This window comes from Neolamprologus brichardi, chromosome 20 (assembly GCF_056152115.1).
Source record: "Neolamprologus brichardi isolate AB-2024 chromosome 20, ASM5615211v1, whole genome shotgun sequence".
Taxonomy (NCBI): domain Eukaryota; kingdom Metazoa; phylum Chordata; class Actinopteri; order Cichliformes; family Cichlidae; genus Neolamprologus; species Neolamprologus brichardi.
The window spans coordinates 5361651-5380661 of NC_142123.1; the positions used below are offsets into that span (position 1 = coordinate 5361651).

The 19011-nt window shown below is 41.7% G+C and overlaps 1 protein-coding gene across 1 annotated transcript in view; it reads right to left on the reverse strand.

Annotated features, from left to right (window-relative positions):
- Nucleotides 1-16672: 16672 nt before the first annotated feature.
- pex14 (peroxisomal biogenesis factor 14) overlaps nt 16673-19011 on the reverse strand; it is a 45620-nt gene continuing 43281 nt past the window's right edge. The window contains exon 9 of the mRNA XM_006785520.3: nt 16673-18828. Coding sequence (XP_006785583.2) covers nt 18348-18828 — 481 coding nt within the window. The 3' untranslated portion in view covers nt 16673-18347. The remainder of the gene's footprint in view (nt 18829-19011) is intronic.

The window sequence follows — 19011 nt, forward strand, 5'->3', positions numbered from 1 at the left end:
ATGACCATGATTCATTTCAATCCTGGTTAGCTTGGTTCAATGCTAAAAACTCTTAATCTAAGGATTTTTTCATAACGTCAAGAGTGGAAATGAATCATTTCGAGAACCACAGCCCATAAAAAAAAGCGGGGGATCACTGTTGAGCTCTACAGGGTATGGTTTAGAGTAGTCAAATCCAGCCCTCGCTTATCTCAGCTCGAGGCTTTGAGTCAGGACCAGCTAACTAGCGGCTGACGTCATGGATGGATGGTGACTACATCCATTTTGTTCACACACAATCGATAGTATAAATAGGTAGCTGTGTATTTGTTTCCACTGTGTACAGTTGGAAAAAGAAAATCAGGTGAAGTAGTTTTGATGACCATTTTATTCGTGGTCACTTGCTAGTTAGCATGCTCGCTACCTAGCTTGCTGATGCTAGTGCTTCTGGGCATCCTTAACAAGTAAAACCTTTCATCTTGGTCTTTTAAAAAAACAAAAAAACAGGAACATGTTGTTGGGGTTTTCTGTAGATTGGCTTACTTAGCCATGTACTTGCTTCTGCGGTTTAAAAATTTCCTTGTGACGTTAAGCGAGAAAACACAAAAAAATTTGCCATGGGAGGTTGTTGTTTGAACGTAATAGTAATAGTGAAGTAACAAATACATCTTCACTCATTCTTTAAAACCAATCTGGTTGAACCACTGAAAACAACTTCACGTGGTAATGAGTACTTACAAAATCTTTTCTTCACCTGAGTTGATTTATAACACAAAAGACAAAAATTCACATGAACAACCACGCTAAGATGGTTTTAATTTAAAATAAAGACCTAACAATATCTTAGAGAGTAACTCAACAATTCCAGGTAGCGAATTTTGTTACATTCAGCTGGTTAACAGAATTCAGACAATGGACCTTGGGAGATTACGATCCTGGAAGAGTACATCTACTCAGAACTGGCGCACAGGACCTTGAGAACACCCAAAGTGCAAAAGAGGAGAACTGACTCAGCGATAGTCACTCAAGTGGTATATTTAATACAAACTTTTCGGCAGTGTAATTACACTGAGAAGCATAACTGTCAGTGTAGTCTTTTATATCACGTGACAGATGATGTCATTGCAACATAGGTAGAAACTGCAGTAGAGTATCATGGTCTTTATATCTAGATGGAAGTAGCACGGTTTGTTCTCACATATGTGTGCAGTTTGAAGTGCAGTGGCACCATCTTATTTTCTTCAGAGCCAGACTACACAATACTCAGGTCTGAAATATATGGTCATCATGTCAGTATAGTTGTAAATTCTTCCTGTGACTTGGCTGAGACACATATCAGGCAACAATATTGATCTACCAGTCATAGATCCAGTCTGTCACCACTTATGTGACACGGGATCAGCGGGGAGGAGCTATGAGTTGACACCTGGAAAAAAACCCAACATAAGTGCATATGAAGCAGTATGCTAAGATTTTCTGCCTCCCGTGAGCGTGTTGTTGCTGAAACACCTTTAAAAACCTACAAGGAAATACACAAATACACCACACAAGGCACATTGGAGCAAGTCTTTCATTAGAGCTTAACAGCAGACGGATTTAGACTGTGACATACTTTCAGCTACACCAGTTGACGTCTGCCTTAAATGTAGCAAGAAAAGTTATTATAAGCAAATCCTGAAGCTGCAAAATTGAGCTCTGGCCACAAATAGGGAAACATTTTGCATAAAATGAATGACCCGTCTTGAGTCACATTGTGTCATAAGAGCAGCTTCCTGTTGATAGGGCCCACAGGTATATAATATATTGTGTGTCGTGTATGTATGACATGTCTGCTCCTCTCATTTTACTACTTCATTGGCCCATTTATAGTTTATGTTTTGGGATGAGATGTTTCCGTCATCTCTTTCAGCGCTGTGCCCCGGTTAGACCTCTCTTTAAATCCAATGCCCTTTGCAATAGATGTTCATTTATCTATTTTTGCATGTGTATGAGCTTATTTTGGAAAGACCCAAGTCACATTGCAGAAAAGGGGGCTGTGTGAAAAACACTGCTTTGCCATTGGTAGCAGCTGTTGCTGCTGAGACACCTCTGAGGAAATGGAGAATTGGACACACACTCATCCAATTTACCATTAACAAGACCTTATTGGATGCATGGCCTTAGAAACATGTGGCTTTGCCTTATGTGGCTCTGTTTAGATATGCTGCTGTTGCTCTTGAATCTTGGGTCTGTGATATTATTGGCATCAAAAGTTAGATCAATGCAGAAATCTCAAGTCTGTCATTCAGCTTCAAGAATAATGTGCAAGAAGAAAAACATTAAATGTGTTGTCATCAGCTGACGGCAGCTCCTCTTGTATTTTCAAACCCCTTATCCCTTCAGTGTCTTGTGGCATAGATTCAGAAAATAAAGCTGCTGGAAACATTGGTTTATATTGACATGATAGCAGCACATTGTGCATGCATGGTGCCAATTTCCCGTTCCACCACATCCCGAAGGTGCTCCACTGGATTGAGACCTGTTTGAGTACAGCGAACTCATTGTCTTGCTTAAAAAAACAATCTGAGATTAATAGAGGTTTGTGAAACGATACTTTCTGCTGGAAGCAGCCCTCAGAAGATGGGTTCGCAGATGTAGATGGTCACAAAAGGATGGACAGGAGCAACACTCAGGTAGGTGTTGTGTTTAAACAATGCTAACCCCTAAAAGCGTGCCATGAAAATATCCTCAACATCTTCACACCCGCACCACCAGCCTGAAACACAAGGTTACAAGATACAAGGCTGGGTGGATCCATGCTTTCATGTTGTTTATGCCAAATTTTGTTACAGCACAAAGTCAAGACTCACATTTTAACGATCTTCTGTTGTCTAATTTTGGAGAGCCCGTGCAAATTGTAGCCTTAGTTTCCTTTACTAGCTAACACGAGTAGCACTTGGTGTGGTCTTCTGCTGTTGTTGCTTATCAGCTTCAAAGATCAGCGTGTTTTCAGAGATGCTCTTCTGTATATCTTGTTTGTAACAAGTGGTTATTTGAATAACTGTTGCCTCAAACCAGTCCGGACATGCTCCTCTGACTTTTGCCGTTTTCTCCCACTCACTGGATATTTTCTCTTTTTCAGATATTCTCTTTTGTGTGGGAAAATCCCAGTGTATCAGTTCATCAGTGCAGCTGTTTCTGGCACCAACAATCTCACTTTCAAAGTCACCTTTATTCCCTATTCTGCTCGGTTTAAACTTTAGCACGTTGTCTTGACCATGCCTGCACGACTGGACGCATTCAGTTGCTGTTGTGTGATTGGTTGATTTGATATTCGCCTTAATGTGCAGTTCAGTATTGAGTATCCGGTGATTGAGACTGTAGAAAGAAGCAACTGCTCACAAGATTTGAGTTGATTTTTGTATTTTTTTTGTAATTATCATTTAACAGGTCATATTATCTGGAATGAGACTGCTGTTATTTTCATATGTATTTTTGCCACTTACCATCCATCTGCGCCATTATGTTCAAAAGAAAACAAACATTTTTACAGCTGATACCTCCATCAAAACGATCTACATCAGGGGTAGGCAACCTTTTTGATGACGAGTGCCATCTAAAATAGACCTTAGAACTGAAGAAGCCTCTCGGATGAAGGTGAAACGTCTTCAAGTAACTTAAAGAAGTCCAGACGCTTTTCTTTGCAAGCTCCTTTGACTACGATGACCTGGATGACTGAGAACCTTCACAGACAAACCATCTAAAATTTCCTCAGAAGTCAATGTGCCATATAATTGCATTAGCAATAAATTTAATAACGCTGTATATCAACAATTGCTGTGCTGAGCGGACAGCTCCTGAAGCATTTGAAGTGTTGGAATGTGGAAATTTCAACATCGCTTGAAAAAACTGACAGCTAGCAACGCCCCTCTCACCAGTAGGCTAAGTGATTTTTAGCCAATTACAAGTTGAATCTGATAGTTGGGGTTGTTAGCTAAGATGCCGTCATTAAGAAGCGGCTCAACTAATGTGTCTATGCGAGCTAATTTGTGATGTGCACCGCTGGCTCGGCCATTTATTTTTTAATGCACCCTCTCATATTAATTCACTGCGTGTCGTGCCCAGGAATGGACTGGGACAAAAAAACGGCCCGGGCATTTTGACAAGAGACCACCAGGTATTATAGGAAAAGCCATAAAGCCTTTGAATGAAAACAAACGCTGTTGTGACAGTGATGCACAGTCTTGTTGGTATATGTATGATTTCTGTACGTTGTACATCAGATAAAAACTTTGGTTGTAAGATTCAGATAATTATTTAATAACAGCCAGACATTTTAAATGAGAATAAGAAAGAAAAGTATTTCTTTGTGCTCCCCTCTCCCTGTTAATGCCCCACCTGGCCCCCTGGCAAAACTTTGCTAGACCCGCCCCTGCACAGTTACCAGCTGTCAGCTATGTAAAAAGAACTGTCTCTCAGAAACAGTTCATAACTTCCCTTCAACTCATTCATGTCACCTAAAAGGTAAACCTGTTTCTCCATCACCTGTTCAGCTCTGATGATTCAGTAAGGACATCTCCTGGTTTCATCTTCATGTTTCCCTCTCACCAGATAACCAAACCGATATCATGACCAGCAGCTTTTACGGCTGTGGCTGCAGCAAACATCAGCTGATACTAGAAAGTAATATTAAATACATTCTAACAACAGCTGATCAAGCTTAAACGTGCTGCTGTTGTTTAGCGCGACATCCGCTGGTTTCCTCTTTCTGGCGCAAAGTGGGCGATAAACAAACAAGAGAGAAAAGCCGATCAGCTGATCATTGATCAGTTTCATGATTGAATGAGAGAAGAAGAGGCAGCTGCAGCGTAAAAACGCAGAATAAATCCAGCTTTGTGTCTTTTTCCATTCTAGCTGAAGTACGGGACAAACTGTGTTCCTTTTCAGCTCAACACGAAACGCGTAATATTTTCTCTGAATGCGGGACGATTCCGTCTTTTTACAGGACTGTTGGCAACTTTACTAACCAACCTTGTGAATAAAATAAAGTTCACTATCAGTAACATCATAGCACCCACCCAGCTGTATAGAAACTCTGTCATGCTAGCTAGCACGCAGTACGAGTTATTGTAACTGACTGTAAAAAGTCAGCACAACGAAAATAAACTTCACCTAAACTTGGTTTATATCTGACCCAGATATACTGCAGGTCATAACTTCTTACCTGAAGTTCAGTTCACCTGACACTCGGACCGGCGGCCGCCTCGGGTCTCTCCTCCTGCCTCCCCTTTCCCTCATCCACCTGGCCTCTTGTGGCAGCTCCGCCAAATCCGCCACCAAACAACTGAGTTATTTTTACACATCTGCCAGCATCTGGCCAATCCACCATCTTTCATTGTTTATATGGTTACTAAAAATAAATAAATCATCGGCCCATAAAAACGAAAAATCACCAGCGATGGCCAGTCCAACGATGGCCAGTCCAGCTATGGTCGTGCCATCAGTTAACCCTTCGCGTGCCAACTGTGGCGCGCGTACCCAGGGTTGCCAACCCCTGATCTAGATGGACAAACAAGCTGGAGCAAAACACGTAGCTTTGATTTTGTGATTTTCTGCTGATCTGTCCCTTTAAGAGTAAGACGTCAAGAACAGAACTGTAGCCAAGAGTGAAGTTTCCATGAGTACAGAAGAATCACTATTAAAGGCATTCATAGGAAAGTCTGACTTGTAACATGAGATAGTTTCAAACATCAAACACCAAAGCTGTTCTACAAAGATCTGCAAAAATCAAGCGATTTCCATCCGTTTTATATTTTCCACATTTACAGCCAACCACACAAAGAGAACTAGGATGTTTTTAAGCTCTTCAACATAGCAACCACTAGTCAAACAAGCGTTGACTTCATCCTCCTGCTCCATGATTTCATGCACTAACAAATATATAATTATCTTTTAAAGATCCTCTCCAGCACGGAGCTCTTGTGTACTTCCCTATATGCTCAGCAGATCTGAATTATCGCTCCTCTTGCACAACACCTATGTGTTTTTGTTTCTGGTCTGGTAACATTTTTTTTCCACTTTTTTTTTCCATAAACAGATCTCACATTCTTCTGAGGGCGGAGTATCTAGAAAAACGTCATCCTTAAACACTTTTTGTGTGTGCGAGGACCTACAGATAACAAACTATTCTATTCTCACAGTTTTGATGGAACATTCAGTTAGTAAAAACAAACAAATGGTGGTATGTTATTAACATCAAACACCAGAAAAACTGGATTCAAGTTTGACCAGTTCACACAGAAAGTGGAACAAACTGCCTGGAAACTGCTGATTCGATCTTCATGGTCATGAAGCAGATCATTTTTCTTCTTCTTTTTCCTCTTTCTTTCTCTGAAAAGCTTCATTCCTTTTAGTTTTTCTTATTGAGGGCGTGTCACAGGCAGGAATTCAGTGTTTTGTCTATAAGCTTTTGAATAGAAAAAAACAAAGTAGATGGAAACTTCATTGGCGATAGATAAATGTTGCAGATTAGCCGAGCTTTTGTTAGCCTATAAATGAAGTTTCTCCAAAAATGTTTGCGTTTATGCGTTTTGATGAGTCAGAGCCAGGTGCTTCCACCAGTGATGCATTTTACATGCTGACAATTATTTATTTATTTATTTTTAAAAAGCTGAAGCGTTCATGTCTTCAATTATAAGTTCAGATGTGACCGTCATGTTCAAAATTTAACGTGGTCACAGCGCTTAGCTGGGAACAAAAGCACTTCCCATATTTCTGTGAGCTCTGTTTGAAGTGAACACATTTTCACAAAGGGAGTTGGGGGGGGGGGGGGGGGGGTTGTGGAGGGTGGAGTGATGGTGTAACGTTACATGGGACATGTTATTTGGTAAACATGCAGTTGTCATCTTACAAACACAAACAGAATCCAGTGGAAAGATTAGCGTTGAGGCCCTTTAAACAGCTCGTGAAAAACGAGCCTCCTGTCAGCCCTGTTACATAAATGTTTACTAAGAAATACCAAACATTGTGTTCTATTTGTTTTACTTTGCCTCGAGTTTGCCCATCGCCACAGATTAGTCATCCGCAGAGTTAAACACAACTTTGCCAGCAGAGCAAACAACTAGTAGCAGACAGCGACCAGAAACAAGCGCGTAAAACGGTTGATCCGGGCTGGCTCACCGCCACGCGGCCATTACCCTTCAAGTAGTTCGCTTCAGAATTGGACCAGAGGTCTCCGGAGTTGAGTGGGAGCCTTTCATCACTCTATAATTCTGATCCAAAAGGAGAGAGCTCACAGCAAAACAAAAAAAAAGAAAAGTCAAATGGACCGGCGCTCTCTCTCTCTCAGAAGCTAGAGCAATTCTCATTCCACTTCATTTGCCACAGCGAAGCGCTGCTAACTGGCAACCGAGGCCTGCTGCTGCTGCTTTCTTGGCAAATGGAGAAGTTCTTAAGTGCTAAGCTGTAAATTTAGTTAATTTGACGTGAGTCCGAGGGGAACGGGATCATTTTCTTTCAGGGAAAAAGCCTGGCATATTGGCTGACAATAAGCTGGAATGGTCCAACATGGTGTTTCTGCTCAGCGATGACGGCTGGAACACAGAACAGACAGCGTTCGACAGAGCTGTAAAACCGTTTGACTCTGGCACCGGCACAGTGTGACTCATTTTTATGTTAATAATGTGAAAGCCTTTCAGCGGTAATTTCAGCAGAAAGAAAATGATGATGAAAGCGGCTCAAAGTGGTTTGTCTGTTTGTACATACAAGAGCGTTAGAAGTTATTGGGCGTGCATGTGCACCTGCATCGTTTTCGCCTTAATAATCGCTCTCGCTGCGAGCCGCGCAGTCTGAAACGATGTGAAGAAAACGGACAAAGTCATGTGGTCGCACGACGCAGGAAGCGTCGCTCGTTTCTCACTTTCGAAAATGAGCAGTTGTAGGTCAAGCTGGAAAAAAAAAAAAACCCCAACAAAAAAAAGATGAAGTTTTGGTCAGAGATGTGGAACCAAAACAGAAAATGTGTTTGTGCGTGAGAACTGGTTGAACTGCTCTAGTAATCTCCGACTTAAAGGAGAGCAGAAAAGGTTGACATAAAACTATGATGAGAAAATCCAGCGGCCTCCTTGCATGAATTACAGTCAATGGCAATAACTTTTGGTCTAAATCCTTCACAATGCCGAATAAACGGACAGTCTTTTAAAAAGCAGTCATCGCTTTTCTTTTTCTTCTTTTGTTTTAACTGCAGGGAAGAAGCAACAACACCGCCGCGCTCAACATTTCCCTCATTCAGCATAAACATAAGACCAAAACAGAAAGACTTGCAGCATGCTGGCAGTAGGCCGCAGATGGTGAATGATTGCCAAAAGATGTGTTAGTGTAGTTAGGCTTAGTTAATGTATAATATCCCTCTCAGACACAGGACTGAACATTAGTTTTGTTTGCCCTATTTTGACTACCTGACTGCATCTTAAGTTCCGTGACCTTCTTTGGGGGCTTTTTTAAGCCTATTTGCTATGAAAACAGGGGAAATGTACCATTAAGGTCACTTCTCTCATGTGGTCCACACTGGCTGGTTGCGGGGTCACGCTAAACTTGAAATAGCTCGGTTGAGCAGATATGTGACAACTGTCGCGTGTGGTGGAATCTGTTTTTAAAGATTTAAAAAACACTCGGTGGGTTTCAGTGGGTTCGAGTTTGAGAGTTTCGTGCCGTGTCTGGCCGGTGACACTGTAGCACATGTGTTGGGGGGGATTTAAAATTAACGTGTCACAATCAGCTTTATTTCTGTTGAATGACTCTTGAATATCAGCAGCCCCGCATGAACATCACGAGAGCCTTTAAAAAGACCGGTTTCAGTATCACAGCTGCGACCTTCATAAAACAGAGCTGGGCAACAGGTGGGCATCATGTGTGTGCTAATCTTCCACATTATGGTTGTTGATAACAGACACTGCTCAGCACAGCTCAGTTAAAACTCAGTAATTTAATATGGAATACATCAGCAACGTGATATTTGCAGCATGGAAGAAGCAAAGGTTGGGAAGATTCTGCTGATGCTAATAATAGAAAACGTCCATCATTCACTTTGGGTTTCTGTTACCAGAAGAATTCGGAGTACCGCAGACCCTCCAAAACAAGACATTGGGTGTCCACTGAGGGATTTTGGGATTATTTTTTTTACTCGCTCTCCTCCCCTCTAAGGGCTTGGAAATGTGGATTGTATTTCGCTGTGACAATCCATGCCAATTTTGGAGGACAAGGTCGATGAATGTACGGCCTTCCCCCTTTTTCGCAGACCCCATTTACTCATTACTACTCACACGTGTTTGGTGGGTGAACGCTTAGGGCTCTGGAAAACTCTGGAAGTGATTCAGCGCATACAGCTTGAAAGCTATAGGACATGATCTTATGAATCGTAAGTGTAGACTTTTGAAAGTTCTGCTTTTAATAGTACACACTAGCCTTCAAGAGAGTAGAAAAATAAAGTCTATTTTAAAGTATTTACAGTAAACAGAAAAAAACCTCTGTGTGACAAAAGGGACAAAACTGATGATTCATTCAGTCCTGTTGTTGTGTGTTATCTAACCTGACTGAAAAGCTTCAGCTACCCTCTTTTCTTTTCTTTATAGGTTGTGTTTACTCATATGCAAGACGCAGTAAATTCCCGGCAACTTCTGTGGTAATTAGGTGGAGTAGTTACATTAGCCAGATTTTCTTTGTGTGGTTGGCCACCGCTGCACACTACAATTGTTGCGACCAAGTGTAATGCATTTGTGATCGTGTTGCTTACCACTCGCCATTCACAGTCAGTTTCCATCTTTGTGGGTTAAGACGGCAATGAAACGGTGATGGGGTCAAGTGGACAGCTACATGCAATCTTAATATGATGATTAACTGTGATAAATTGACGAGAAATCCGACTTGTTTCATGTACATACCCACAATTTCACTTTTTAATTCAGCCAGAGCCTCACAGATTTCCATCCATCCATCCATTAAGACGGCTAGTTGTTGAAAGCAACCTTGCCTTTACAACTACACAACCAGCTGGCATCCAGTTAAGTCCCCTACTGCAAGATATGTGTCCCAGACAAGTTGCGCTCTTTGGTGCAGGCTCACCTTAGCTGTAGCCTACTTTGCATGCTAATTAGCATTATGTTGCTAATTAGCATAAACATATTATGTTTAGCATGATGAAGATGCAAAAATGGCCTACATGGTTTCGCATATTTCGCCCAATTTCGATTGCAGTTTTCCAAAACGCATATTCCCCGACTGGTTGTTGCCTGTTGCGAGCTTAAATCAGTTGCACCAAAAACCTCCTTGTTATTGCTTTGATTGCTAACAAATTTCCATGGTCACAACTACAGGTGACCGGTGCAAACCACTAGAGTTCGGGACCATGTAGGCATGTTCCCTTCTAGTGTCTAAAGCAGTGGTGGGGAGGTTTCTTCTAACCAGTCAAAGTATAAACATTTTTTCCTCATAACTGGTGGTTGCAAGGTAGTCTTGGAGCGGTCTTAAGACCTCTGTGAATATGGCAGACAAGTTTGCACCAAGTGGTTAGTAGTCACCTGACTACAGAACTTTAATAGGCATGAACAAGTCTTAATTAAAATACTTCAATGTTCTTCAACAGGCTGTTCTTACACTTACCCACCTAACAAATCACATAATTTGTCAAAAAAAAGTTGCATTTAAAATGTCTGAAAGCAGCAGAGCCTTGACCCCCAGCGGCCTGTGTCAGCACAATCACAGTGGCTATGTCTCTAATCTTTACAAAAGTCTTTAAATGGTAGAAAATCCAAACAGGCGAGTTGCAAAAAGCAAAAATTCCCCCCGTACTGAAATTACTTAGAGAGAGCAAAGCCATATTTTTTACCAGGCTGTAAACCTGTTAATTTTATAGCTGGAGATGGGAATTCCATCATGGGATTTTATGGGGGTGGACTCACTTTTTGGAGTTAGCTTCAAGTAGCCATTCAAGGAACTGCAGTTTTTGGCATTTCCTCATTGGTTTAAATTTTCAGCCTTGAAGGCTTCTGCTTGTGAAAATGTGAAATACGCTATAAGCTCATTTTCCCATCAATAAAAGCTAGTAAAGCTAATGAGTATTCATCACTCAAACTCACCACTTTGAGCTTTTTCAAGGCTTAAAGTTATGCATTCTTGGAGTCCAGGGCTGCTTTAAGTAACAGTTTGGTGCTGTTTTGACTTGTTTAGTGTTTTACTAAAAGGTTTCTTTCTATGTGCATCTTTTTTTGTTGTTGTCAGATTTAATACACTGGATCATGTGCGGCGTTAGGTTTAAGTGATAACTCCCTGGTTTTTGTCTAAACATGGTCATAAACACATTTTTTTTTTTAAAAAACAACAAAAAACACTAACTAGAGGGTTTCAAAACTTTACGCTCCAACAAGCAAGGTCACGGTGGCTTTGTCCCTCTGTTACGAGCACTCTGTGGTCTTTCGCTGCAGCTTTACAGATTAACCACAGTCAGTGTTTAAATGCTAAGAGAAATTCTGCATAAAGTTAAATAGCTGTCTAACAGAACGCAAGGCCCATTGTGATTGCAAAAACTGTAAGCCAGTGCTGAACTCTCCCCCTTCATTTTCTTTTTCGTTCCACATCTCCCCCCTCTATCCCCTGCCTGGTCACTAGCATGCTTCAGGTGTTCCACAGTCAGGCCCTGTGATTAGTCTAATTTGCACAAACGCTAGCAAGCGTCGCACCTGTTGCCCCTGCGCCGCCTCCAGCCGCGGTCCCTCAGCCGGCTGACAGGCCTTCCCTTGGATAATCCAATCTCTCTACGAGTGCAGGACAAGGGCATTTGTTTTTTCTACCTCTTGTCTCCCCTCATGTTCTCATGGCCACCACGCTCCCGATGGCTCATTATTGGACCATTCATAAATACTGCCAGCCAGTACCCACCTCCGTGTTCTTTTAACAGCTTGCTGCTGTTTTCCCTCATTGCTCCTTACCAGCGCCTTCCTTTACCTGTCAGTGAAGTGACTAAAGCTTTCCTTCAGGTTCAAAAGAGGCCCCACAGCCTTATACATGACAGCCCTCCAGTATCCACGTACTCCATTTGGATTTGAAACAGCGCCAGGAGAAAATCAAGTGACACGGGCCACACAAAGTGGGAGGGTGGGAGGCAGGGAATGTGATCCCACTTGATTGTTGAGAGTTTATATAGCGAGTGATGACAAAGTGCTTTATGACTTTGCGGTGTTCGCTGGGCTCTGCGATTGAAGCCTTATACAGGCAAAGCCCCCTGGTGACCTTGGCTTGTCAAATGTTCTCATTTTCACCAGGAAGGAGCCAGTGTTCAGCGGCCGCTCAGAGCTGGTAAGCTGCTTTTAGAGGGGCAGCCACAGAAAGCTTTTGGAGGTGACCTATGCTTCCTCACATTTATTGCTGAAGCACGTTTGAGAAATTGTATCATTCATAGAAAAAAACACTAACCTATAAGCAAATGTATATTATAAAATACAAACAGTACAGCCAGCAGCTCAGAGAATCTGAACTTACTCCAGAGCTTTGAGGTGAATGCTAACATGCTCACGCTGGTAAAGTTTTATCAGGTTTCCTTTTTAGTTTAGCACAGTAGCATGTGATCCCTCATGAACAGGCAATAAATGGCTGTTCATGATGATGATGGGAATCTGGAAAAGTTGCCACATGTATTTGTTGAAACAGCAACTACTACACAAGTAGACATTTTTAAACCAATGCCACCTTACAGGAAAAGTCCGAACATCATTGAAGTCCAGTTTGTAATGAGGGGGAACATGAACGTATGTACCAAATCTTATGTTAATCCACTGAACAGGTTTTAAGACCAATCCATATTATAGAATGTTATCTAATGTTTATAGAAGCTTGAATCTGACACTTCATTCTGATATAATTTGAAATTTTAAATGACCTACTGTCACTTGAAATTTCAAGTTATGAAGTCCAAGTTTTAGAGATACATAACTAACCCAAGTATTTGACTTGCGGATGGCAAACAGTTAAAAAAAAATCATCAGGGTTCATTTGCATGATCAACAGTGCTTCAACATGCAGATCAAAGGAGCCAGGGATCAAACCACCAACCTTCTGATAGGTAGAAAATATAAGTCTAATATACTCCATTTATATTTTGTGTGTATATATGAAGATATCTAAATAATGTTCTCCTTACAAATTGGTATAGAGCCTGAACGTGCAGTCTGAGCCCATTCCAAATTTGGACTTCAGTCTGGGTCAAAGCACTAGACCAATCAGACGGATCAATTTGATGAACTTTGATGAAAACATCTTGAAATAATTAGGGTACATCAGATGCCGTAAACACCAGCAGAAACATGGATTTCTGTGGAGAAAATGAACATTTCCAGGTGATAAGTCAACCGGTTTTGTTTTCAAAGGTCTGATAACGCATCACGTACTGCTGTAGATTGCTCCCAGATACATACAGCGTTCGCGCTATCTCACAGGGAAGAGGAACTGTCAGGTTTTCATCCTCTTCGGGAATTGTCCGTGACCTTTCCTATGCAAATCACAGAATGCTTCCCGTTGGAGACAGATGTTTGGAAACTGGGTGGAGCTTGATGCTTGAAGAACTGGATCTGTGTTGCTAGGATGTAAATTACCCCAAATCACTGTGATGCAAAAACAAAAACTGAGCCAGGATCAACACTCAGGTTGTCAAAGAGTTTTAAATGAGTGGAGATGATGTGCGCACGTGTGTGCGATGCTGACAGAGCCACGGTAGCCCTCTGCTGCTGCAATGGGCTAACAGCCCTTGCATTGATCCAAGGAGACACTCAGCCCTCTAACCTGCTGAGTGCTCAGTTCCAGTGAACAATGGAGTTCAGAGCACGTCGATACACTATCCTATTGAGTGCTCTCCGTTTAGCAGCAAGATTGATGAGGTTAAGGCTCCCAACCGGGGAGCCAAATGGTGTCAAAACCAAGGTGTTGCTTTGGACAACCAATCCTTCACAGCTCTACCACACAGAGAGGCTCTGGTTAGTGGCTAATATGCTATCCCTAACCAGGGAATACATTTAAACAGTCACAAGGTTTCTGAAAGGGAATGCAAATTGTTTCGGATGTTGTTGAAGCTGTTAAAATGCAGATGAGAATATGAGGGTAGGATAGATGGCGCTTTCTTGCCTGGAATGCACTGCAAAATCCCCAAGACACAAAATGATGTACAAGCGGATTTATTACTGTAGGTCCCTATAAATCTAAGGTTGGCCTGAACTCCAGGGAGAGGTTAATGGATTACAAAGGGATGTGGTATCAAGCCTCAGAGAAGTTTATACACCTCATCAATATGTGAAATGCTATTGATCATTTAGACTATGATAAATTAAATTCATACACTCGATAACGTATGGCAATAAGCAGAATGCCTTGTGTAGGTGGAAAAATGCTTTTTTTTTTTCAGCCCATCCATAGAAAACTACACATTTAGAAAATAAACTGTGGCAGTGATTTGATCTGTGATGTCAGCGCTTAGAAGGCCACATATTCATCACCAGCCTGAGCTGTACATTTAAAGGAAATGAAGGTTCACTGAATTGTTTCCAAAGATTGCCTAAAAGTTTACTACAGAAAGATATGACAATAAGCTAAAATGACTTTAGGAAACACAACAACTCAACTCAACAACTGACATTCATACACAGCTAAAGAAAATAAAAAAAATGCTGTAAAATCCAGTCCAGCTTCATCCGTTTGAAATATGGCGCCAAGTAGAAGCAGTGAGTCCAATACTTTTCTGCTGTGAAAGTGATAAATATCAGATTGCCTTCAATTAAAGGGGAACTCCACCAAAGTCTGTAAAGGAGTACTTCTGCAAATGTGCAAAAGGAAGGAAAGGTTTTATAAAATCTTTGAAGCTCCAGAGGAAGCAGCATGAAATGTGATGATAGCACAGCAAGTCAAGTCTACATTAGCCACCACTTACACACTCTTAATGCCAGCTATGGTGTCTGCTGATGATTTGCAGTGTAGGTAATGTAGGCACCAGGTTTTGACAAGGAATAACAACATATGGAAAACCTCTTGGTTTAATCTGACAGCGTAAAGCTGAGCGCGCAGATCTGCTAAAATAAACCTTTATGGTTTTAGATAACAGAACTCGCCTCCTCCGGTGTTACCTCAGGTCATCCCTGGCATTTTGTGGCCTGTTTTTGCTCTGCTCTTGAAATCCTCTCAAGACTTAATGTGTGGTAACAAACTCTGCGGTCATCATGCAGCAACCTCCAGGACTGAAAAAAGTGCCAAAATCTGCAGTTCCTTGAGTCTGGCTCCAAAAGTGAGTCGAGCCATGTGTTAAAATGCCCAACTTAACAGCGGACATAAAACTGCTTGCATCCAGATCCAAAAATATTTTCTCTACAGCAAATTTCCTCCATCATGACAACTGTACATGGGGTCATTTTTCATAACAAGTTTTAAAGTTACAGGCGTGGCCACTTTGACTGACACGTGGATGGACTTTCACTGCTGCAGACTTCTTTGTCGTGTTTGTGCTCTTTTTATAACCTCTGATTACAAAAACCTGTGATGGTGATGGCAATAATAAAAAACAAAAACAAAAAAAGGGGCTTTAAAAACCAATGAGCATCATCACAGTGGGTTTTTCCATCTTTCACATACAGCCTAGTCTCGGAAAAGGAAATTAGACTTTTTGTACAACCCCCAGACCATTATGAATAATCAAAATTTACTATTATCAATATATTGCCAAACTGGTTGCAATATTAGTTTATATCGTTAGAAAGGGGATTCTGAAACCCTTGACCTCCAGGTGGGGGACATGCCATACCACCCACAATGGAGGACTGGTTTTGGCCAGTAGTGGTGGCGAAATCAATCGACCCCTCTGAACTGGGCTCTGAACTTTTCTGCACGGTTTGATTGGGTAAGTATCAATATAGATGGTTGGAGTGCTTTGCTGTTTGTTTTTACAATGTGTATAAGTTAAAGGATTTTCTGCTTTTTATATTTATTGGCTGTGTGTTTGGTAACTAAGTAAAAAAAGTTTTTGACTAAAAAATGATAGCAAAATAAAAGTGTCATATTCACTGAATTGAAAACTGAGTAATAAACCAGGGCACACAATACTGAAAACCATAGGAAAGGCACTAATGACTCATCTGTAGAAATAAACAAACCTTCACCTATTTAATGTATAGCCACGTCCACTCATTTCTGGAGAGAAAGCTGAAAAAAAGTCCCTGCTATGTCATGCTTTCTGAAAATTAACTAGAGTAGAGGAATATGCACTTACAGTATACATGCTTGACTGGTGCTGGAGTTACAAACAGATTACAGCTGGTTATGAAAGGAAACCACACCCCAAAAGGAAAAAAAAGAAAGTCTAAAAAATTGATATACAGAGATTCTGGTGTGGCTAAAAGTCTCAAAATATTTCAAATCAAACAGAAAAAATCAGAGATATAAGAAAAACATACAAAAATAATTGTTACCTGATCTGCAACTGAACACATTAATCCATTTAATCTCCCAGACTATTAAAAGCAGCAAAAATTGAAGACCTAAAGGGCAAGTTCTGTGTAACTTGAGCTTGATAACAATTTTGCAATAAGTATGATCTATAATTGTACAGTTGCTTTTTAATACTAAAGTGCAGCGAAGTGTGTTCTGTGTGCACTGTTGGTTTTAAAATAAATATAGGAGATTCTTGTTGAGATAAATCAAATTTATTACAGTTAGAACTGCAGTGAAGACAGTGTTTATTCAGTAAGTTACAGGGAAAGGACCCGTCACTGAAACTACAGTGGTTCTGAGGCATACTGAGTACACGTACACACAAAAGGAAACAAAACAAAACAACCTTAACTGCAATGTTTCCTGTTAAGGTTAAGCTTAATGTCAATTCAAATCACTAAACATACAATCTGCAGGCCAGGACAGGATCTCAGAAATGTGCAGTGTCCCCTCTACCTTTTCTGTGTTCCAATGAAGGCCATGTGTTGGAAGTGGAAATGGCACAAGCTGATATCCCTTCTTCTCACTCATGGACTCTTCTTGTTAGCTAGAGACGGAGTGAGTAATTCAATAAGTCAAGTATTCATTTATTACTTTCCTTTTCAATCATGGGGCAATTTTCTTTTACTTCCCCCATCCACCTCCACACTGAGAAAGAAAAAGTGATACGAGTTCTGCAACTTCCATCTGTGGCAGCGCTCGTTGTCTTACTGCAGCTTAATTACAAAATATTGGCGCCGTTTTCTGTAAAGATTACTCACTGTAGGAGGCCCTACATAATTTGGACCGGAGGGTTTGTCACAGAAAATAATACAATGCAACTGGGCTTTCTGTATTAGATTTCCGCTTTTAGCCTCCTTGACATTTCAAGCTGCATGAACTAATACATCTGTTATTTGTTGATCATTTGATTATTAACATACTTCACAAACCAAATCAGCTGCCCTGCTGGAGACACAGATACAGCTCAGCAGACTGCCTTCGGTTTTTCTCCCGCAAACACGGCTCGCAAAGATGCACAATTCAGCCCACAGTGAAAAACGAAAGTGGGGGGAGAGAGAGAGAGGGAGAGAGGAAAAAAAACATTTATCTTCCCCTCCTTTGAGCGTATGAGCACTCTGACACCGGCATGGAACAAAGCCCGTCATCACATTCTAATCTCGAATTTCAGGGGTTTTATTTCACCCAAATGCCACCCTGCTGGCCTTGTAAATTATTGACAGACTGACACCAATGCGAAAGGACACATAAAAGAGGCTAAAAGCTCCGGCCCTGGAAGAGCTTGTCCTCTCCTATTCCCATCAACAGCGAGACAAACTCTGCTAATGCTCCGCTGGAACCTCACGGTAACACCGAGACTCAAGCACCACCTTATGATTCCTGACCCGCAGATGCGCTGTACAGCAGACATATTGTGTGCGGCGCTGCCTCTTTGGTCTGAGTCTTAGTACAATCACAAGGACACCGAGGCAAAGCTGCGGATTATCTGATCAAATCATGGAAATTAAAGGCAGTAAGTCACACATGGTTAGTACTGCATAAAGGCTGATAAAAGTCATTCTGATTTGACTGCTGCTTGTCACTTGTCCTTTCAAAGAAACATCACAACATAGCGCTCGGCTCGGGATACAGTCATTTAGTTTGAAGAAAAGTAAAATGTGGTAACCTGTGTGTCATCACACAGGTCTGGCTCTTCTTATACTTGCACTCCTACTCCTCCTTCTGCTCAACATTATGATGTGACGAAAGCAAGTGGAAACTGACAAAAAAAGAAAGAAAGAAAGAAAAACCTGTATGTGAGAGCAGCGAGAAACAAAGCTATCAGCAGGGATGAGAGGTGGTCTTCTGAAGTGTTTTTGTACTCTTATGTTGGTCTAATCGACTTCGCTCTCGTTGCTGGCACCTTCGGGCCGCCTCAGTTTGTCTACCTGTTCATTAATCTGTCCGTCCCCACCTCGCCGGTCCTCTGTCTGCATGCTTAGACCACCCTCCTCCTCCTCCTCTTCTTCTTCTTCTTCTTCTACATGGCTTACATCATCTTCATCTTCATCTTTCCTCTCCTCCTCTCCCTGCACCTCCATGCGAACCTGGTCGAGGGGCAGCACTGTGCCCAGGCCCACGGTGCAAATATCTCCATTGATACCATGGGCTCCATCGGGCCCTCCCAGTGCATCCTGGGGGCTGTGGAGTCCATTTTTGATGGGGGACGAGGTGGTGGACTCGTTGCTGAGAGGGGAGATGTCACTGCTGCTGTTGGTGTGGTTAATGGATGGTGAGCTAGATGCTGCAGGTGGCTTCAGGGGGATCTGCCATGAGGGGATCTTAGGAACAGAGGGAGTGGAGGGGAACTGTTTCCTGTAAGGGGTGACAGACAACAGCGTTGAACAGAATTAGGCCTGATTGCAACTTCATCACAAAGCTCGCTGTGATCAAAAGACGTGAAAAGAGCTTTCCCACGATGTAAACAACCATATTTGGACATATATGACCACAAAACCATGTATAACTTTCCAACCAAGCTCACGTCTCAACACTTTT